A 23,427-nucleotide genomic window follows, 5' to 3' on the forward strand; every position below is an offset into this window, starting at 1 on the left:
TCCCCAGTACCTGTTCCACGTGGTGGAGTTGGTCAGGTGGCCTCCTAAACAGTGTGGGGTTAGGTTGAGAACTGAGGGAATGGGTACATTTCCCTCCATGCAGTTACTTAAGTTAACTTATCTGAGGACACATTGTGATTAGGACTGGAGTTTGAAAGATAACCAAAACAGTGAACTGCCTGCTACTCAAGCATTGTAGATATGCAGTCCTCTGTATTAACAGCTCTGAAATGGAGCAGTTACCGTGAGGTGGGGGGAATCCCATGTATAGGTGGTGGAGCCATTGGCATACATAGGAAGCATTTTTATTCTGGAGTTTGAACCAGTGAAATGTTTACAAGAAAAGCTTCCATATTTTTCTCTTTTTTTTCCTTTAAAAAAAAAGCCACTTAAAAGTGAGATCACTGACTGAATTTAAAACCCATATAATCTGACTTTGGAAACATCTGGTCTCCTAAACCTTGTGTCTGGTAGGTTTTGAGATATCTTCTTTTAGTTTTTAATTGGTGAGGCAAAGTCATGGCTTTTTACTAACATAAACAATAGTTAATAATGTCCAAACCCTCAAAGTAGGTTTGCTCTGCCTCCATGGCAATAATACTTCTGAATACCAGTTGCCGGAAACCACAGGTGGGAAGAGTGCTCTTCTCCTCAGGTCTTGCTTGTAGGCTCCCCTCAGGCACCTGGTGGACCACGGTGAGAACAGGATGCTGGACTGGCCATTGACCTGGTCCTTCAGGAGTCGTCTTAGGTTTTTACGTTCATACGAGATTAAACTTTAAAGCCCTGGAAGACAACCTTTCATTTGTCATTGCAGTCTGACTTGTGGTGACAATACATCTGCATTACAAAATGGGGAAGACCAGGAGGTCTAATGTTTGCAAGTACCAGTAAAAAGACATGATCCAATTATTTGACATTGATATAATTTGTTTCATGACATGATTTGTCTATCATGATTTCTCTTCTACAGTTTACTGTAGGAGAGAACAGAAAGTTTCAGTATCTTTCTGAAAGTTAATGAAGCATCTTCTACAAATCTAAAATGGAAACAACGGATTCAGTACAAATGGTAGATACATCTTTGCTAATAATCACAGGTTTGACAGTGTTGCCCCATAGATTATCTCAATAGCCCTACGGAGTAGGCAGTGACTGTTCCTCGTAGGCAGTCGAATTCTTGGGCTTATATAGCAGGGATGAGGAACTTCTGGCTCAGAGGCCCAGTGTGGCTCTTGGGGCCTCTGTATGTGGCTTTGGGGACTTCCCCAGACCAGATACCTCACTGGCCCAGCTTCATGCTGCCTTTGACCACTTTTTTGCATGGCTTTAACTGTGATAATGGCTTTTGATTTCTTGGATGGAGGTTGAGATACTGAGCGATTGTAGAGGAGTTGTAGAAATGCCTGACTTTGTGTGGTTGGCATGTAGCTTGTTGTACAAAACTAAGGGTTACATCCGTTGCACTGTCCATTTTTGCCTCTAGCCAGCCCACCGCTGCTGTGTAGTCCCCAGAAAGTTTGCTGATGAGGGAATGTCTCCCGCAGGCTGGAAAATGGACCCCATCCTTATATGGCATGTGAAAGAGCTGCTTGCAGATGGCATTGGGTTTGTTTATATGGATGGACTGGCATTTTGATTCCTGGTCTATGTTGATAACCATATCTGTGGACTTAAGCCCTTTCTGTGTGTTGTTATGGAGTTGCTCCACCACCCACAATAACACAGCCTCTGTTCTCATTTTGCCACACTGTTGTAGTCATTTTGGGGGATCCCCCCAAATTCAGGCACCAGTTCTGGGGAGTGAGCCCCACTGAGCTCAATATAACATACTTCCGATGGAATGTACGGTTAGAAAGCTTAGTTTTATTGAAGCTTTTCTGGCCTTTTTATGAAGCATGCAGCTGCTGGCCACCCAAGGATGGAGATCTCCTTGTAAATGAGCAAGCCTCTTAGAACAAACCACCATGTTTTATTCCCACAGAAGTTTCCTTGTTTCCCAGCTCTGAATGTTTTGAAAAGTGCTTTCCCAGGATTCCATTCACACACATGAACTTGGTGTATAAAACCACAGACCAGTTTCCTTGCTAAGCCATGGTATTCTGTCAATCTGATCTCATGGTTTTCTCAAGTATTTCCCACATGTTGGTTTTTGTGGCCAAAGTGCAACAGCTGAGAAACCATTTGGAGTGATTCAGAGCTTTTCTTCTACCCAGCCCTAGTGTCTCCAGAGGGTGCCCACCCCATGACACTGCATTTCTCAAGGGTGGGTTTCAGCTGTCAGGAACTTCCTGGTGCCACTTTGTTTCAGGGAAAGCAGCTGCATGAATGGCGATGTGTGCTTGCACAGAGAGGTGCGGTGAGTGTGGTAATGTGTGCAGGAGAAAGACTTGAAGCTATCAGCATGTGGCGGGAGGAGAGTAGAGGAAGGCAAGCATTGGAACAGAATATTTATTCACTGACCAAGGGATGGGCCAGTTTGTATCTTCCTTGGGCACTTGCTTCCTAGGGCACAGGAGGTATGTTTTCCAGTGTACATGACCAGGGGCAGAGTATGCCCCTCTTTGGCCCTAAGGTATATTTTTAATAGTCTCATACATATGTTTGCCATTACTGGGAGGGTTGCCTGTGTATCTGGATGGCAGGATTTATCCTCTCATAATTGTCCAAACTGCAGCAGGCTGTTGAAGTTGCTCATATGGGCTTTGATAAAAAATCCACAACTGTCACTGGGCAACTGACTCATCTCTCTGTTTTAATCCTATAATTGCAAAATCAAAATAGTGATTTATCTCAATCCGTTGTTAACTAGCATGTAAATTTTTCAAAGTAGTAGAAAAATAAATTCCGCTTGATTCTTGGCAACTAAAATAGACTGTTGGTGTTTAATTAGATCAGTCTGTATGACAGATCAATGACTGTGTGAAAAAAAATCAAATGTTTTTACCAGTCCAAGTGGATCAAGGTATCTGTAGCACACGGGCTGCTGAAATGGCAAGGGCTTCATTTCCCCATTGTGTGATTTCATTTCCTTTACAGACAGGTGCAATGATCAGGACACCAGAACATCTTACAGAATTGGAGATACCTGGAGTAAGAAAGACAACAGAGGGAATCTACTTCAGTGCATCTGCACAGGGAATGGCAGAGGGGAATGGAAGTGCGAGAGGCATTCATCTCTCCAAACCACAGGCATAGGTAGGTGATCAACCTGGATATGATCATGAAATCTAAATGCATCACATTGGTGCTGTAACTGATTTGCTTCTTTTTCCTGCCTCCTTCCTACGCCTTCCTCAGCCTCTCACAAAAGAGTCCTTGTTCTATTTGTGGGACTTAGAGGGACGCGGGTGGTCTAAACCACTGAGCCTCTTGGGCTTGTCGATCGGAAGGTCGGCAGTTCAAATCTCCATGACGGAGTGAGCTTCCATTGTTCTCTCCCAGCTTCTGCCAACTAAGCAGTTCAAAAGCACGCCAGTACAAGTAGATAAATAGGTACCGCTGTGATGGGAAGGTAAATGGCGTTTCCATGGGCTCTGGCTTTCATCATGGTGTTCCATTGCACCAGAAGTGGTTTAGTCCTGCTGGCCACATGACCTGGAAAGCCGTCTGTGGACAAACGCCGGCTCCCTTGGCCTGAAAGCAAGATGAGCGCTGCAAACCCAGAGTCACCTTTGACTGGACTTAACTGTCCAGGGTCCTTTACCTTTTACCTTTACTTGTGGGAAGAAGTCGGTTAAGCTAGGATTGTGTATAGAAGGGAGGAGCAGTAGGAGGCGGTGGCACTTGTTCTCTTAATAATTGCAGACTGTGTGTAGCAGGAGTGGGGATGGGGGCTGGAAGATCACAAAGCCTATGGGCTTTTCAGGTGCCATGGCTGTCCTCTGTTACGCTGTATATAAACTACTAGCAGGGAGTTCCTGGAGCGGCCCAGGTATTCAAAGAAACCCAAACATAAGATGACTTTTAAATTGATAGTATAATTTGTGAGAGTTTGGGCTGTGTGCACATACATACACCCACACACCAATCCAGGACTCTGACCACGTGACCTTGCCCTGAATAATTTTTTAGGGATGGAAGAACTAATGATTAATTTGGGTTCATTTGGTCCACCAGCTTGATTAAAAAATGGCACCCGGCCTGCAAACATAGATGAAGACCACCTCCTTCTCTTTGGAAACCCTTGTGCCAAATTTGGCAATGATGTCTCAAGACTGTACCACCAAACTGGACAACAATATTTTCAGTGGTCTCCAAATTGGCACATTTTGAACTCATTGTGCCAAAGTCACATTTTGGACCGCCATATTGATTCAGAACAACAGCCGGGGTCCCAACATTGATGAAAAGTGAGAACCCTCATGGCAATATAACTGGAGAGGCATTTGAACACACAGAACAAATGAGCAAACCATTTCCCAAATACATAGAAGATAAGAACCCTTGGTCTGTTCCAGCAAGGAAGTTGGACACAGGAATAGAAGCAAAGGTGCCTCTGAATACCACAAGCTGGGGAGAAGCCTTTACTTTTTCTTTAACGTGTTCTAAAAACAAAATAGGCTGAACAGTTAATGACTTTTATTTCCTCATTTCAAATTTTGCAGATTTAATGAAACTTTAATTGGTTGATTAAGTGACTCAAAGGGGATAATTAACTGGCAAAGATGATTTAATCAAGGGACAGCCCTGGCTTTATGCAATGTGAACTGCAGGGTTTAATTGCTATCACACTTTCCTCTGAAGGAACTGCGTCTGCTACCATCACAGATGTGCGAACGGCGCTCTACCAACCTCAGTCCCAGCCTACTCCATATGGGCACTGCATGACTGACAATGGCATGGTCTACTCTTGGGGGATGCAATGGCTGAAGACACAGGGGAGCCAGCATATGCTATGTACTTGTCTGGGCAATGGAGTCAGCTGCCAGGAAACAGGTACGAGGCATTTCAAATTCATAAAAGATTATCACTTAGGGATACTTGAGACTAATTGTAGGGGCTAGGTTTGATTGAGGTAGGTCTTTTAAAGATTGGCACACCTTAGGAGAATGGATCACACCTTAGCTGTTTCACTGCTACCGACCACAGTAGGACTCAGCTGGATCATGTAAAGGTACTGAGGTGCCCTGCCTATTTCTTTGATCTCCTTTGACTACTATGCCTGAGTCACCATGTAAGTCACCATGTAACACTTATTGCTACGATGTGATCATAGTTTAGAGAAGCAAGTCTCCCTATTCAACATCTCTCCTCAGAGAGAGAGCATTGAATACAAGAGCATTGAATAGAACAGTTGGATGGTAGAGTAAGTTATGATAGCTTCAAGCTGTATGAAAAAGGGAAAAGGAGAAAAAAGCTCACTGTTAAGGAAGACATTGCATTGCATTGTACTTGTGATTAGATGATAGGATAATGATGCAAAGGTTTGTTTCTAAAGCTGTGACCCAGACCTACGGTGGCAACGCCAATGGGGAGCCTTGTGTCTTGCCATTCACCTATAACGGGAGGACTTTCTACTCCTGCACTTCTGAAGGCCGAACTGATGGGACTCTCTGGTGCAGCACAACCTCAGACTTCGACCAGGACAAGAAATACTCTTTCTGCACAGAACAAAATGGTAAAATTCTTTAAAAGGAATACATACTTGGGAGAAATAAGGTTTTGGGAGGGTAGCACTGTCCACGGAGGCACAGACCCATTAACTGAAATTTGCCATTGCTCCACTGAATTCAGTAACGGACTGTTTTTCCCCTAACGTGACTTGTGAGGATGGAGGAAGACACAGCTGCAAGAAATACAGAATATAAAAGTCTGGTGGGTGTTGGTAGAGTGGGATGAGAAGTAGGATTTGAATCATAACTGGTGTATTTTTCTACACCAGAAACCTAGGTTCAAATCTCTTGTCCTTACCAAATAGCCACAGGCAGGTTATTTATTCTGCATGTTTCCATTTTATAAGACTGGAATTAACAGTAACATGACTCACCAGTTTACTGGCACTCAGACCATAGTCTGAAGAGAATGTAAATCTAGATAAACGAATCCGCCACTCAGGTTCACAACTGGTTTCTTCTTGGGATAACTGCACTTCCAGAGATTGGGTTGGAGAATTCTTCTTAGGAATGATTGGCTAAGGAATGCTTGGAAATTACTCTCTTATTTCACTCATGTGCTTCTGCCCTGTGTCTCATCATCTGGTTCCTGGAAATGCACAAGGAGTAGTATGTGAAGTGAGAATATATGTGCATATGCAGTTACGTATATTTGTATGCTACCTTTTCACAGTTCATACCATGCTCAGGGCAGCTTACAACATAAAATCACATAACTACAACATAAAATGCAATTATAAACAATAAATAAAACACTAGCAAATACAAAACCAAGCTGAACAATTTCCACATAAATCACAACAAATTCAAAAAGAAAGATACAAAACACCAGCAGCAACAGCCCTCCCCTCCCAAAGAATACCCCAGCCCCTACGATGGCAGTTTGCTCCTCCTAGTCTTGTGGGGGAAGGAGATTGGATGGAAGTGGAGCTGATAGTCAGAATAGAGCTCTGCATCCTGGATCCAGGGCATGTTCTCTGTAGTTGTCTGACTGGCTTCTTTTCTTTTTTTCAAATTCCACTAAGACCTATGTCCATATTAGGCTTGAGGGGAAAGATGCCGCATGAGTATGATCAGTGCAATGCTCTGATGTCACTCCTTAGATCTTGAATCTGCAGCCAGGTTGCCATATATAGCAGCAAACAGAACCTGAGTCTTATGTGGCCTTTTCCCCCACCCCCCACCCCAAAGCATTTTGCCTCTGAGATGGGGAGGGAAATTTGCATTAAAGCAGGGATCTGCCTGTCGAGCGAAATAGTGCAGCAGGGAGTGGAGCTCCTAGCTTTATCATACCAAGGCAGAAGCTGCCTGTCCAAATGATGTTAATGCTTTTAAACAATTGATTTGTCTATTATACAAAAGAAATACACCCAGTGCTAAAGTGCTTCAGATAAAGGATGCCTGCTGGAGTCTCCTTATCTGAATTTCTCCCCAGATTTTAGGGTTCTCAGTTAATTGATCTTGTTTGCTAATGTGCCGGTGCTGCTCCACAATGTGTTTTTCTTCCATTTTTTTTATTTCCATTGTTAATGAAGCTGAGCTGGTGTAATTTGCTATAGCTTCCAGTTTCCAGTCCCCCATTACAGGCTATCAAGGTGCACAAGTGTTTATAGAATATTGCACTAGCACTGGTGACACCACAGTTCCAATATGCACTTGACCATGAAGCTCTCTGAATGACCTTGAAACATTGTCAACTCACTGCCTTGCAGGTTTGTAAGAATAAGGGGCAGGGGCAGGAAGCAGGGAGAAGACCCATACTCATCACTTTAAGCTCCCTGGAGGAAAGGCAGGAAAGGAATAGAATACCTAAATAAATAAATAAATAAACAAACACACACACACACACACACACACACACACACACACACACACTGGTTAAAAGATCACATGAAAGGGAGACCTGATGTGATTGCATTGTTAATCAAAATCAAAGTTTGTAAATGTCATGATCTGTGTAAAATGTGTTCTCCAGTGCATACTTACTTCAGATGAGTATATTCCTAGCTCTTTTAGTTGCAATAAAAAACCCTGGAAGCATTAGAGCTCAGGTGATGCTTTCTAGTAACAAGAACTGCAATAGCTGGTGGCACGCAGCACTGACAGGACCAGTGGTCAGCTGCTTACTGGGAGGGAGAGGAGTGAGGTAGCAGGCAAGACTGGCATGGTGCAAATGCACCAGCGAAACCAGTCCAGTGCTTCCACCAGTGCAATTGGGTCTTCCTCCTCAACCTCCATCTCAGCAAGCAGCAGCAATACAACCAACCAGCGGTCAGGTAAGCACTGCTGCCCCATCATTTCTGAGTTTCATTCCTTTGTTTACTTAATGTTTGTTCATCACTTTCATTTCCAAAAGTAACAACAGCTGCTAACAACAACATACCAAGTTCTCAATACAACCAAGTTCTCATGCGCCTGCCTACTCTGTGGCCAGGAATTGGGGCATTACTTTCATGCTGCACCTACTTTTATCCCACTTTGATCTTTTTAAAGAATGAGCTTCCTTTAGCAACTGGGAGTGGCATTGATTATAATGTTGCCATGTCAAGGTCCACATGGAAGAGGGGAAAGAATAATTAAAATAGAACCACACAAGCATCTGCCTAGTCTTACTGGCTATTTTAAACCATTGGGTTGTAATTAGGGATATAAGTTAAGGTCTTATTTAAAGGCTTAGAGAGTGGTTCTGCTCTCAGGCAATCTGCCCACCATCCCACTGGTTTTCCAGGATTTGAGTAAATTTGTCCCTGCCCTGCCCTAGCAGCTACTTCTGCACTATGATGAAGCTGTAAAGTCAGTGAGTTAAGACCTCCCATTGCCTCCAACTTAAAATAGCCCTCTATCTCCCTCTCCCTCTCCTTTATTTACATGATTAAGAACAGAGAGATGTTATACAGCCCCAACCAAGGAGCAGTGGCAGATAAAATTAATAGACTGTGCCGAAATGGCAAAACTCATGGGAAGAATTAAAAACCAGGAAGAGTTAACTTTTAATAAATGGGGAAAATATATAGTTTATTTGAAAAATTAGAAAAATTATTGCAAACAATTAAATTCATTAGCAGGTTTGATGTAAACTTGTAGCTAAAGAATTGAAATAAGGAATAATTAAGGATTAGTAAAAATCGGAAGTATAAAGGAGATGCAGAGGGGATAATTATAACATAAGGACCCACAAAGGGATGGGAGGGAAGTCAAAGGATATGTACTTTGCTTTGGTTTTTTTTATTGTTTTGTAAAATTTGAAAAATTCAAAAATTAAAAGAGCAGAGAGATGTCTCTTAGTGCACATCTTCTGCTCCGGTTTCCCAGTGCTCCAGCGATGTGTCTTTATCTTTCCCGCCCAGTCTCTAGATTAGAGCATAGATGAGGCCCTGTTTTAAAAAAAGCCTGAGGATCAGCTGCATTTCTGAAGCACCAGGGAATGAAAATGATGACTGTATTAGATTCACAATTCTTGGGTGAGCAGGAGTCATATCTGGCTTCAACTCTTGAGAGCAGAGTTTGGTTTTCACATTCGCCAGGAACTTTTTTTGAGAGGGTGAAGAAAACCATTTGTGGAGGACTGCTTTTGCAACTTAACAAGAGTGTAGACCATATTGGTTAGATGCTTTGCAAGTTTATTCCATTCACCCTCACAACAACCCTGTGTAGGAACCAAAGGCTGTGGCTGAAGATACATGAAGTCTTCTCGCAAATTTATTTTAATATTTTATTAATTTTTTCTTCAGAAAGAACATAACTTAATCACATAACTAATAAAGTGATGGGCATAATAATTGGGCATGTGCTTGGTTGAGGGTAACTCTGTATAGGTTTTTTGAGCTTGTGTAGGATTAGGACTCTGTAAGGAATGCCCTGCTGAGCTGGAATTCAAATCAAGCTTTCTTAAGAGCAAAGACTCTGTATTGCAGCAAACTGCATACTCTTAAGTGACATATCAAAAACACCACTATCCTGAATATTGTGATGTTATGGAGATGGGTCTCTGTGAATGGCAGTCATGCTAAGAAGTCTAGATAAGGCTTTGCAATGTCCACTTCCATGAATGGCTATTTCTGTCTTGCAGTCTTGGTTCAGACACGTGGTGGTAACTCCAATGGTGCCCTGTGCCACTTCCCCTTCCTCTACAACAACCAGAATTACACTGACTGCACTTCTGAGGGACGAAGAGACAGTATGAAGTGGTGTGGAACCACCCCAAACTATGACGCTGATCAAAAATTTGGATTTTGTCCCATGGCAGGTATGTTGAACATATATTTAATGAGAGTCCAGTACTAAGATGTTTGACTGGTGCTCTAATTCTTTGTGGATTGTGAAATAATTTTGTCTATGTGATGCTAAAAGATCACTAAGCCTCAGCAGCTGTCTATAAATATTAGCCTCAATCATATTCAGCCAATATTCCATTCTGGAATCTAGAACCTTGTGGGAATGCATCTTTTCCTTAATTCAAAATAAGAGTGCAAGCTTCAGCAGTAGCTGTAAATTCCAAATTGCATCCCCCTCCCAGTGTAAATTAATCTCATTTGATATGCGTTGCTGAAATAGTTTTACATTACAACTTTAGCAAACACATTGATATCAAAATTCTTGTGGAATCAGTAAGACAGAATGAAAATTTGTTCAAATATTTTAACAAAATTGTTTGAAATTGTTCATAAAAGAAGATTGCCACTGTACTTTGCTTAATATGAAGTATGGCATACACAAACACAGGCCCCAACAAACAAACCTCACTCTTTATTATTCCTTGAACAGCTCATGAGGAAATCTGTACCACCAATGATGGAGTCATGTACCGTGTTGGAGACCAGTGGGACAAACAGCATGACATGGGCCATATGATGAGGTGCACTTGTATGGGAAATGGGCGTGGAGAGTGGACCTGCATTGCTTATTCTCAACTTAGAGGTATTTGCCCATTTCTGCTTGTATACTCAACTTGATACAGCCATTTGCAGTCCATATGACAAGGATTAATCTAGAGTGGTCATATGATGTGGGTACAAGGGGGTAGGTAATCTTCAGATATGATTTTGTTGTTGTTGTTGTTTAGTCATTTAGTCGTGTCCGACTCTTCGTGACCCCATGGACCAGAGCACTCCAGGCACTCCTGTCTTTCACTGCCTCCCACAGTTTGGTCAAACTCATGCTGGTAGCTTTGAGAACACTGTCCAAACATCTCGTCCTCTGTCGTCCCCTTCTCCTTGTGCCCTCAATCTTTCCCAACATCAGGGTCTTTTCCAGGGAGTCTTCTCTTCTCATGAGGTGGTCAAAGTATTGGAGCCTCAGCTTCAGGATCTGTCCTTCCAGTGAGCACACAGGGCTGATTTCCTTAGGAATGGATAGGTTTGATCTTCTTGCAGTCCATGGGACTCTCAAGAGTCTCCTCCAGCACCATAATTCAAAAGCATCCATTCTTTGGTGATCAGCCTTCTTTATGGTCCAGCTCTCACTTCCATACATCACTACTGGGAAAATCATAGCTTTAACTATACAGACTTTTTTTGGCAAGGTGATGTCTCTGCTTTTTAAGATGCTGTTTAGGTTTGTCATTGCTTTTCTTCAGATATGATAAAGCTCTCTTAATTCTTTATTAATTTCTACATTGCATTATTCCATTGGCTTCATTGGGAATTGAGGGAATCCCTGCAAAACTCAGGGCATTTAGTTCAGCTATGAGTAATAATGGGCAAGGCTCTTTGCTCTCCTGAGTGAAATCTTATGAGGAGTGTAGCAGTCTCTGGTGGAAAATTTCAGTTCCTGAAAATCGCTAGAGACACATAGACATTTGCTCTGAGACAAAAATCTCTCACACAAACTTCTTGAATCCTTCTTTACCATTTGTGCATTTGAGGCCTGGTACAGACCATTTTTGTCTCCTTGCAGTTGCCCACAGGAGAGCGTGAGGCTGGGCTTGGAAATCCGATGGTCAGCACAAGGCAGTGCCAAACTGGCTCCACCATGAAGGGGTGGAAGTTTAGGTGACGCTGGTGGTCCTCTGCCAGTCTGCTGGGATGGTGTAAATTGCAGCAGCTCCACAATATGGCACTCATTTCTCTGCTGCTTTGCCATACGCACCGCAAGCAATTTGAGATCTCAGGCTGATCTTGTGGCTTCGCAAATGCTGCTTCGTACTCCAATGCTGGATGGTGCCCAAAGCCAGCATTCAGACTTCTGACCTTGAAAAAAGAAAATAATTGCTGAGTAAATATAATACATCCCCTTTGAAATGGGATAAAGCATGTGCAGATGAAATGCATGCATACTAATTTGCATAAACAGAATCTCAGGCGCTTTAGTATAGGATCTCCTGTATCTACCCTTTTGGTACCATGTAGACACCACTCCCAGATTAGTTTGCTTGGTACTGATGTGCCGAAGGACGAGTGTGGAGCTACTCTCCCTTCTTCAGTGATATCTTCCTTGGATGAGGAGGAATCACTAATCTACAGGAAAACTGGGTAGGAAATTCTACTGAAAGTTCCTGAGTCTATGGATAGAGAAATGCTTAGACAGCACGAAAGAAAAATAAAAGAAGGTGAGAGTGCAGACATTTCATCATCTCGCATTTGCCTCACACCAGTGGATTACTGTTTAGAAGAAACAGGGTGGAGAGAAGACTTCCAGCTGCTGCTGAAATGGAATATAATTTATAGGGGACAGTCTGTTCCTGATTTTTCTTTGGCACGTTATATAGCTCCGTAACTTCCCAGTTCCCTGTGTTAGTGTTGCCCAAAGTGTAGGTAGGCTTAGAGTGATCTCTAGTTGTGCTCGCCCTGCTGTGTTAATACTGTACTCTCCACTGAAGTGGTGATTCAGAATTAAAGCTGATTTTTATTGCCCCTAGGCGATCCAGTTGTTATTCTGTACACCTGAGGGATTGGTGTTGGAAGGAAAGCAAAATACATTTTAAGATTTTGAATTGTGTTGGCTTTTCAGTCTTTTTATGAAATTCAGTATCCCCCCTCAAACCTTTGTAAAGAAATTGGGAACAGGGCTGGGCGATATTAGGTTTTCAACACTGGGGTGTATCACCAGCCAAACATCATGCTTTGGCGATATACCGTGATGCTGAAAAAAGATGCATTGTCCCCAGTGCTTTGCTGGTTGGGGCCAAAGCAGCTGAACCAGGTCCACTCAGCTGGGGGGTAGGAGGGCTCCTGCCCCACAGCTGAGCGAGCCCATCCTGTGATAGAGCCTGAGAGACTCCGATTGCAGGACTTCTTCCGCCTTCACCGGCATGTGAGGGTTGGTAGGCAAGCATCCTCCTTCTCTCAGAAGAAAGAGGCATCTCTCTCTCTCTCTCTCTCTCTCTCTCTCTCTCTCTCTCTCACACACACACACACACACACACACACACACGTGGCCAAAGATGGATGCAGCTTGTTTCTCCATTTGCGCTGGCATGAGGGGCAGACAAGGGGCGCCGACTTATAAAAAATATTGGGGGGGCCCATACCGACTTATAAAAAATATTGGGGGGGCCCAAGACCTCCAAACCGCTGCTGCTGGGGGAACGAAAGGGGCGAGCCCCGGGCTGCCCCGACCTTAAGTGAACCTGTGAGGGCCCGCCCTTTGCGGCAGCTGATTGGCTGCCGCCGTGGGCAGTGAATATTAATGAGCTAGGGGGAATCCCCGCTTCTCGCGAGATTGTTGATGGGTTGAGAGCCTGCAACCCCACCCCCTCTCTAGATCGGGAGTGGCTTTGTTTTAACTCATTACTGAATGTATCTTAAAAGGTAACTATCGTCAAACAAGGAAAATAAAAAATACCAACATAATTTTGTGATTTTACAAAGCATAATATAACTAATAATTTTCTTAAATTATTGGGGGGCAGAGCCCCCCCAAACGAATTTTTGAGGGGGCTCGGGCCCCCTCAGGCCCCATGGAGTCAGCACCTATGGGGCAGACTGTGATGGTGGTTTTACTCAGCAGGATATCTGCTTCTATCGCCCAGCTGCAGCTCTTTCTCCCTCAGCACACTGGGTCCTGGAGGGACTCAGGAGTGGTGGCAGTTTCACTGAGTTAAACCATTATTGGGGTCTGCCCCTCATACCAGTCCTGGGTGATATATTGATATATCACCCAGGCTAGAAGACTGATACCGAGAGTAATTATAGCATGAAAGAACCAATGTTAAAACACACATACACACCAACAAGAGTGTTGGGTGAGCAGAAGCCCCTCCACGTGCAACTGGCTCCGTGAGGAAAAGGGGCTGTAGGGGGTGACACTGGCTGCAGCCCATTTGTTGCACCACTTCCTCAGCCCACACACTGAGTTGAGGGGGAATCCTCTGCATGGACTTCCACACGACCTGACCTTCGGTGATATTGTGAGTGTCTTTCCCTTTTGTCCATTCTCAGCACTTGGATGTTGAGGGCAGGGAAGCTGTGCAGCATCAGTGGGTAGGGTTTAAATGCCTGAATCACTTTCCTCTAAAGATGAAATACGGTCGATTCACAGCTCTGCATTAGGGTGTCAGCTGTTAGCATTTCAGTCGATCGAATGAAACAGGGTTCTATTACAGTATGCATGAAGGAGATTATAAGGCTGGTGAGGATGCAAGTGATGCATACAGCTATTTTGCACCCATAAAACTAGCTTTTCTTTAATATTCAGGTCAAAGGTCTGTATGGGTGTGTGCAAGGCCATAGCCTGGATTTGCAGTTGTTTCTATTTCTTCTCTTTAGCCTGCTTGGTTTTTAAACAAAGACTAAGGATTGAAGCAAGAGAGAAAGCACATTGGTCCCAAATATAATACTCATTATATTTAGTAGTAGTACTTTGCTGCCTGATGTTTAATAGCCTTGTAGAAGAAACAGCAGGATAGTGGTCAGAGACTTGATTAAGGGGTTTTAGAGAATGAGCCCTTTATAGAAATTGCATATTGTCTAGATTTTATTTCTCGCATCAGAAGCTCCGTGCCAAGAAAAAATGCAAGCTTGTGGATCAGGGAGTATTTTAACCTGATTGTGTAAACCTATAGTTTTCTGTATTTATGTGAAAATTGGTTAATTCTCTGTAGGTGGCTTTGCTGTGCTTTGGAAAAACTTGTGCAACTTGTTTCACAATAGAGCACCATTAATCGGGTGAGAGCTCAGTAACCTGTATTTGTTCAAAGTAATCAATAGCACAAATATTGTACTTGTATCTTAAAACAGACCAGTGTATAGTTGATGGGGTCACCTATGATGTAAACCAGACCTTCCACAAACGCCATGAGGAAGGACACATGTTGAACTGTACATGCTTTGGTCAAGGTCGGGGAAGATGGAAATGTGATCCTGTGGGTAAGTCCATTCTCAACTGAACTTCCTGAAATATCGAGAGCCAGAGAGAGGGGGAAGGAGAAGCACTTAATGAACAGTAAGGCTTTTGCCAAACCCCAGTTTGATAGCAGGTATGATAATAAATGAGTGAAGCTATGTTAAAAGTCAGATCATGCCATCTTTTAAAGGCTGCATTCTCTGTAAAACTATTACAAAAATCTGTTACCAAATACTGCCTACCTAAAACTTTGCTAATGTAACTAGTATATACCACCTCTTCACAGCATTTGAATGTAGGTTGCTTATAAGCCTGTAGTATACGCAAATCTCCCTGCTTGCCCATGAATTGGGGCCATAGCATTTAATTTTCAAAGATGCAAATTGGAATAATTTTTAAAACTACTCCCATGAACGTTTTGAGATGACTTCGGTTTCTCTTTGACCCGATCCACCCTCTTACTCACCTTTCTCCAAACTAGAAAGCCCCAAAATAGCATAGCCTCTCCTCATATGGGAACACAGTTTGAAACTTTCACCATGAAGTTTTTCTAGTCTCTTGAACCAAAAGCTTCAAAGCCAGTTCTAGCAAATATTATCTTACCTGAGGCTAAGCCTGTTTTACTTGGCTGACTGTACTCTGCTAGGACTAATGAAGATTTGAATTGTGTGAACAGCACTCTTGAACCTGGTCATAGCTAAGACTATTTCTAAGAATGAACACATGGCTGTTTTCTGACCAAAAAAACATTCCTAATTTTGTTTGCATGTTTAGGCCTGGGTGTTTGATAGCTGATTATTTAATCCCTGGGGAGCCTTAATGTTTTTCCTGGCAAGCATTTATAAGGTCCTAGTGGTTAAGTTCTTCTTCATTTAAAATAGATCTGTGCAGGTTTACTGAACCACATTCTGCAGCTTAGTAAATGTGAGGCTGTTACAAATGGCTCCTTGGGGGAAAGGGAGTTTTGTTTGAAAATGAGTTAGAAAGTTCTGTAAAATGGGCTGTTTCCATCTTTGCCATGCATTTTTTGGGGAAAATTGCTGCAGTTAGCACCTAGTAAAACTTATTAATAAAGCTCCCATCTGCAATGCACTAAGATAAATGTGAAGCAACATGATTAAGGCTCATTTAAGTATTCTGGAATTTCAGAATCTACTCTCCACTTAAAACTCTGCTCCTAATAGTATAGTTTAGAATTACAGGGACAGTGAATAAGAGAATACAAAGATCTAAATATTGAAATGGCATGATTCTACATCCCTAAAATACATTGAAATTTTGCTATTTCATGTTATCAGCAGAAGCAGAACTGAATTTAAAAGAAAGCAAATTTTGGCCATTGGTGGAGATACAAATGGGATGTATATTTGTCACGTACCCCAAAAGCACTATTTGCTGTTTTCACATTTTCATAATAGAATCCTAGAGAAATACGAGTAAATCTGCTCCCACCGAAACGATTCCCTTCTACACAATTATTTATGGCACATGTGTCCTACTTATCAGGCATTACATCAGAAAGCCACAGACTCCTTGACTAAATCCTTTCCTCTCAGCTTTAGTTTTCAGTCTGCATGATAGAATTAATAATGATAAGTTGTGTGATGGTTGTGTTGAAGGGTTCTCTGCTGTAGTCTTTCTATCTGGCCTTGGGCATGTGACTTTCCCTTAATAGGTGGGAAGGAGCAAGGTTTTGAATGGAATTCCTTCCATTCAGGCACAGGAACCTGCTGGTGATCAGGTTCCAACCCTGGGCCAGTGACTCAGGTGAGAAATGGATCCTGATGGGTTGCCCCTCTAAAAGACATGCCAAGGCTATGCTATTTGCAACAGATGGGGAAGCCCCAGCTGGGCCCACTTTGAAACCCCACTTCTTGTGAAGAGCACAGGCAAGTTGGGGGGGGGGGATATGGGAATTTCAAAGGGCCACATGGAAATGTGGAAACAGGAGTGTCGAGTCTGTAAGCCTGAAGAACCCCACACTTGAAATTTCTCTGAAATAACCACACATTCCCCACTTGGTTTTCTGCTTCCAGACCAGTGCCAAGATTCTGAAAGCCAGACCTTTTACCAGATTGGGGATTCGTGGGAGAAGCACGTTCATGGTGTCAGATATCAGTGCTACTGTTATGGCCGTGGCATTGGAGAGTGGCACTGCCAGCCTTTGACTGCATACACAGGTAAGAAGCTGTGGGATGAACAATCGGTTGTTGTTTTTTAAAGGATCCAGTATGTATCCTTTGAGCATGTTTTCTTGTTTTCAGTGATTCCATGTGAGCAGAACTTTGCATAAGACCCTTTTCTCTTGCAGAGAATCCTGTTTCCTAAGAATCTTATCTTTTATGGTTTTGATCACATTTTTAATGTAAGAGAGAGAAGTTAGAAAGTAATCAGGTCCAAAACATGTGTCCCATGAATTACAAGAATCAAACCTGCATGTGTTTAATGTTATTTCCATTGAATTGTACATTTGGGTCTCTATACTATTCACATTGTGATTTTTAAATTATTATCATTTTAGCATCCTTCCAGCTGCCTCTTCACCATATTGATTTTCAGGGCAATGGTTACTCTTTACTTGCACACACCTTTTCTTCTTTTAGCTGTCCAGACTGATTTTTTTTTTAATGGATTTTGAAGCTCACTGTTAGATACTTTTTTTCTCCTGGTGGGGCTGCTTCTATGCTTCTAACAGCTTCGCGGCAAGGATGATAGCTTTTAGTACCTGGCATGACCAGCTTTCTGAACAAAATGTTTGAACTGTCCTGATCATCCAGTTCCAGGAATTTTGCATAGATGTGGTTGATACGAGTTTGTTTGTTCAGCTCCAGCCTTATGCGCATACATTGATAAGAGAGGCTGCTGAGTTGACCTTTGGGCTTTCAAACTGCATTTGCAGCTTTGTTTTTACTAGCTTTTAAATTTATGGATGAGCATAACAGTGCCTAATGGTAGGTGGTGGCCTAGTTATCCCATAAAATAAATAACTTGTGAGTAAGCAGGAGTTTATTGCTTCCGCATATTGATTCTGGGATTATAGCCCGGGAATTGCAAGACTTGCTTTGGGAAGTGTGTCTTTTTTCTTCCCGATTTTTTGCTGATATAGGATTAGACAGGGTTTGAGGTTGGACTGGAGCTCTGTCTGAAGACTTGTGTGTAACTCAATCATAGTTGCATATCCTATGCCATTGAAGATGAAGGAACAAAAGAAACCTCTGTTCCAGGCTGAATCAGTGATGAATATATAGTATTTTGTTAGGGGGAGACCTAGACAGTCTTGCTGTCTTGCTTTGCTGTGGGTCAGTGAACTTGGCTGCCGGATTATATGGCCAGAAAGTTCTAAAAGGTAGTTAAATCCTATCACTGCAAGGCAGGGTTTCCATTCATCATGTGCTTATCATGTGCTGACCCAAACCATCCAGAGCTAGTATGTGCTCGAAGTGGAAGGTAAGATGTTGCCTACTAAGTGGATGGCTCCCTTCCTTAAGCAATATGGAACTCCAGTATTGTGGGGGAAAACATTCCCAGCTCAACATTCTTTGAGGGGCAGTAGTAGATGGAAAATTAAGGACCTTTTTTCCACCTTGCCTTCCTTCCTTAATAGTCCATTACAATTTTGGAATGGTTTATAATCATTCTTCTGAGATAATAGTCCATAATTTTGTTGGAGCTTCTAATTTGTTTATTCAAGGGAATGTCCAAGAGGTTGAAGAAGGAAGTACATTTTGTTCTCTTGTATAGATAACTGAGTACACATAACTTGCACCAGCTGAGAATGGCATAGTAACACAAACTTTTCTTGGGAAAAGTAAGTAGTTATCAGGAAAGAACTGGGTTCCATTTTTATGAATTTTGTAGTAGAAAGTGGCATACATTTAAACATGCATGCACTATTGTCCACCTGTTGCAAAATATGTGTGTTTTGTCCTGAGATGGGAACAGTAAATGTTGAATGAGATGCAGCCCAGACCAATTTCACAGCCCCACTCAAGGCTATTTATCTGTTGAGTTAATATCCTGCTTTTCCATTGGCATGTTCAAGGCAGTTAACAATGTTGCACAAAACAATTCCTACAACTGTTCACATGGAAGATGGTTCCCACAGGAAGCTGGAGAACTGGATTTGACTCTTCCCATGACTGCTGCCAGTTAACATTCTTTGAGGGGCAGTAGTAGATGGAAAATTAAGGACTGATTTTCTTAGATTAGGCCTTCTTTGTGACAAAGTATACTTTGTGGGATTCACAGTTCACCAGAGGAACAAGAATGTTGACTCTGGAGGGTCAGCATGCATTCAGGGCTGAAACACCCTGGGATTCCTTGTTCCTGTAGGCAGTGTTCTATTACCTCAGGATAACAATTCTGAGATAGCACCCCTGAAAATAGCAAGACTTATTTTGGGGCTGGTTGAGCTGTGAGACTCAGGGCATAGAACATGAGGTGGAGTGTGGCCTGCATGAGTGTCACTACTCCAAAGTGATAGTATTCTGTTGAGACAAATAGTACATCTTGAGGCATGTGAAATGAAAACACAAGTCCTCAGGTTCCTCTGGTTGGCTTTTGCAGCTATAATTGAGTCCCGGTATTCTTGTGCGACTGTTACAACAACCCATCTCAAGGAGTTATGTGAAATATGTGTACCCTCAGAATAGTAGCCAAGGCCTCTTCTTAGATACACGATGGATGGAAAATGTGGGGGTAAATCAAACAACCAAGTTCCTGAGTATCTCTTTGGCAGTTGAGACCATTTCAAAGCTAGCCCCAGCATGGGAGGGGGCTTGTTTTTATTGAAGCTTTTAAAAGTTTCCACAGGTATGTATGCTGTACAGTTGTCCAAACAAGTTTGCAAAGGGAAACTTCTTTAAAAGGAAGAATTTAATTGCTAAAATAACAGAGGTTTCCACAGAGCCAGACAGTTCCTTGCTGATGTGCTGTGGGGATTTAAGTCTTGCTCACTAAACACCATATACTCATTCAGAAGCTGTACTGAATCAGCATTTAACTGGAAATTTGATGCAGGTGGTACAAAACAAACAAACTGAAGGTTAAAATGAGTTGAGCATCAATAAAATGAAAAACAGGGGCTGTGAATTTAATAACTTTTTATGCTCGTAGGTGACCTGGCAAATCACTAACTCTCAGCCTGACCTACCTCACCTGTTGTTATGAGCATAAAAGAGGGAAAAGGGGAACCAATAAGTTCTGAGTGTGAGTTGATTTGGAAATTAATGCAATACATTTGGAAAGCCCTTGCATGTGTAATGCAGCAGCCATATCACACTCCTTTTGTGATGTGCCAACATCACAAAAACTTGTATATATTACCTGCTTCCACATTTCATTTCCTGGTGAATCCCACCATAAGAATACCATACTTTTCCATGTATAGGGTTTTTTACTCCAAAAGAATGTTAAAAAACAGGGATCATCTTATACACGGGGGTCATCTTCCCTCATTTTCATAAATTTAAGTCCCCCAAAATAGGGGTCGTGTTATACATGGAAAAATCCAGTAACTCTTGAAGATTGTGTTGTGTTTTGCCAAAAAGGAAAAAAAAGTTGAACACAATCCTTATATTACTGTACAATGTAGGTGGGTTATGATTATTGGAGACAGGAGGGAAATATGAAAATAAATTTACTTGAAAAAGATGCATAGATGTAGCTGCAAGTAAATTAATGGAAAAAATTATATTTTAGGTTCTACTGGCCCTGTCCAAGTTATTATCACAGATGTCCCAATTAATCCTGATTCTCATCCTGTCCAGTGGGTTGCACCTGAATCCTCTCACATTTCCAAGTACATCATCCGATGGAAACCAGTAAGCGCATGTTTCATTTGTAGAACAACTTTTTCTTAGTCCCAGGAATCTAGAAGTCTTGCAAGCAGATGGAAATTTGTTATTGCAATCTACCATGGCAATACAATAGAAGTAATTTTTACTCTTGAGGCTTAATTCATTTCAGTACTTAACAATCTATATATTCTGTAAGTGTGCTGAGGTTGGTGGCCTAGACTAAACGAAGAGGGTGAGCTGGGTTAAAACACCCATCCTCAATTTTGCAGCTGGATTTTGCGTGGAGGACTGTGGGCACTGGTGAAAATGTTCATGGTAGACAGGGGAGCCTTTTCCATTGCTGTGATCACTGGGCTGATGCTTCCTAAGCAGAAGTCAGTAAAAATGGCAGTGGTGTCATTGCCATAGTTACAGGAATATGTTCCTTTCCGTCATTTCAAGCAAAGTCAAGAATTGCAGCTAAATCTGATTGGCTAAGTGGTACTGTGCCATCACATCCACCCAATGACCCATAATTAGTCTGGGTTGTATAGCGAAGAAGGAACCTTTTTTGAGATGAAAAGAATGGTGTCAAAGTAGCTGCCAAGGGAGGCAGGGATTAGGTCTTGGAAACAAGCAAAGTGTCCCAAATATCATGTATTTGGCAATGAGTGGCTCAGTCGGGGGAGTTGGGGTAGAGCCACCAGCTTCATGGGGTCAGATGGAAGTCTAGTGGTTCCTTGCTTCACCTCACTCCTGCTGCAATAGCAAACATGCAGCAGTTAATGGATGCGTTGCACGTCAGGCCTCCAAGGGGTTACATAGAGGCACTTCAAAAGATCCAGCCTTCTAATGAAAGAGATTGCTAAAGACTCTTTGGGGACCAAATGAAGAAGAGGGCATGTGCTCCTGCACATTTAATAGTTGCACTGAAGAGAGTTTTGGCAGGTGTTGCTTGTCACACAAGCTAAAACTACGCAATTTCCTCTCCTACAAACAAACCGCAGGAGCCTTGCGTACATTGTTCTCTGGCCAATTTAGGGATGGAATATGCACCATGAGGAAAAGAATAAGCCATATATGAACTATTAGGATCTGTTTGGTTTGGTTTTTTGTTTAGTTGGTTTACGGTACATTCCTCCTTTTCACTGAAGTCTTTGGACCGGCTCCCATGACATGTGTGAACTGCAGTGGATATATCACAAACCATGCATTCAAAATGGTGCCCGTGTCACTTGCTCTTCAAAATATGGCTTGGTCCATGAGGTACATGTTGAAAGAAGCTTTTCTTCTGTGTTCCTTCCATATCATTGTCCCATAAAGGAAATGCAGATGATATTTAGAAATGGATGCAAATGAGAATCTTCCTCATAATGAAGGAAACACACAGACTTCTTCTGTTGTCATATTCCTGTCCTAATATCCTCTGTGTTTTGCTCCTTTAGAAAAATTCTAGAGTGAAATGGAAAGAGGCCACCATCCCAGGCTATTATAATTCTTACACTATCTCAGGCCTGAAACCTGGTATCGTTTATGAGGGGCAGCTTATTAGTGTTCAGCACTATGGCCAGAGAGAGGTCACCCGTTTTGAATTTACCACCTCTAGCACCACAGCTATTTCAAGTAAGTATTATTTCATTCTCCCAAGACAGACAGATGCTAACGTCCAGGTACAGGGCGGTATACAAATTCAATAAATAATAATAATAAAGAAATTTGGTTTGCAGTGCTGGTAGTATTCACTTTAATGTATTTCAGTCTTGAAACAGGTGACAGGCATATATCTGAACTTCTGATAGTTGCTGTGTTGCTAACACACGGCCAGCCTTTGTTCTATAGTAATGTTGGCCATAATATTTCTTATACCAATGGCATAGAACAGTATCCAGTAGCTTCATATTTCACCTTGTCTCTGTGCATTTTTTAAAAAATACCAGTCTGCTTCCCTGTCACTCTGTGCTTTCTCTGCTTTGATCTAGGGCTGGGTGATATCTGGTTTTCAACATTGTGACACATATCACTGGTATAACATTGTGATATACTGATATAGCACTCGTGTGTGTGTGTGTGTGTGTGTGTGTGCCCAGCCCTACTTTGATCTGTTTCAGGTTCTGAGACCCTCCGTATAAAACAAACCTCTGTGTTCGCCATTCACTATGATGGGGAATCTAAAAATGGCTGTAAAGTTTTCACCTTTTTGCTAAAGTGGAAGAGATTCATAGGCACACAAGCTCCTCCACAATGGATTAAACCTGCCAAATTGCAAACAAGCAAATGCAGGGCTTTTTTGTGGGTGAAGTCAAAGTGATCCACTTTCCACCATAATATCTTATTATGTGGAGGGGTGCAGGGGGTATTTGTTTTCCTGGTCTTTCTTACCTTAAAGTAAGAGGTCGCCAAGTGGTATGCATATTTGCTTGTACATCTTAAAATTTATAGCTTCCCTTTGATCTTCCCTTTCCAGTGCATGCTTGTGTCTTCCGTTGTCCTTGCAATGTGAGGCTGCCTAGAATGCTGCCCATGGACATCTCAAGAGCTCTGGGGTTTTGCAGTTTTTTGCTAAAAGAACTATGTAGGATTTATAAATGAAGCTTCAAACTTTTTTTTATATATATAAAAAAATCTAATGCTGTGCTTTAACAACAACACCAACCCAGAGGCCTTGAGTGTTCTGCCGTCAGGGAGCCAGCCAAGAACACCCCACCCCAAGTTGCAAGGGCTTATTGATGTCATGGTTTCATTCAGGAGGGGAG

The 23,427-nt window shown here is 42.3% G+C and overlaps 1 protein-coding gene across 8 annotated transcripts in view; it reads left to right on the forward strand.

Moving 5' to 3' along the window:
* FN1 (fibronectin 1) overlaps positions 1-23,427 on the forward strand; it is a 72,831-nt gene that overhangs the window by 8,376 nt on the left and 41,028 nt on the right. For all 8 annotated transcript variants that reach the window (XM_028704602.2, XM_077919284.1, XM_077919289.1 and 5 more), the window contains exons 6-14: positions 3,040-3,198; positions 4,747-4,938; positions 5,441-5,620; positions 9,685-9,861; positions 10,380-10,532; positions 14,792-14,920; positions 16,934-17,077; positions 20,598-20,719; positions 22,120-22,297. In XM_028704602.2, the coding sequence (XP_028560435.2) occupies positions 3,040-3,198; positions 4,747-4,938; positions 5,441-5,620; positions 9,685-9,861; positions 10,380-10,532; positions 14,792-14,920; positions 16,934-17,077; positions 20,598-20,719; positions 22,120-22,297 (1,434 nt within the window). The remainder of the gene's footprint in view (positions 1-3,039; positions 3,199-4,746; positions 4,939-5,440; positions 5,621-9,684; positions 9,862-10,379; positions 10,533-14,791; positions 14,921-16,933; positions 17,078-20,597; positions 20,720-22,119; positions 22,298-23,427) is intronic.

Source organism: Podarcis muralis, chromosome 1 (genome assembly GCF_964188315.1).
Source record: "Podarcis muralis chromosome 1, rPodMur119.hap1.1, whole genome shotgun sequence".
Lineage (NCBI taxonomy): Eukaryota > Metazoa > Chordata > Lepidosauria > Squamata > Lacertidae > Podarcis > Podarcis muralis.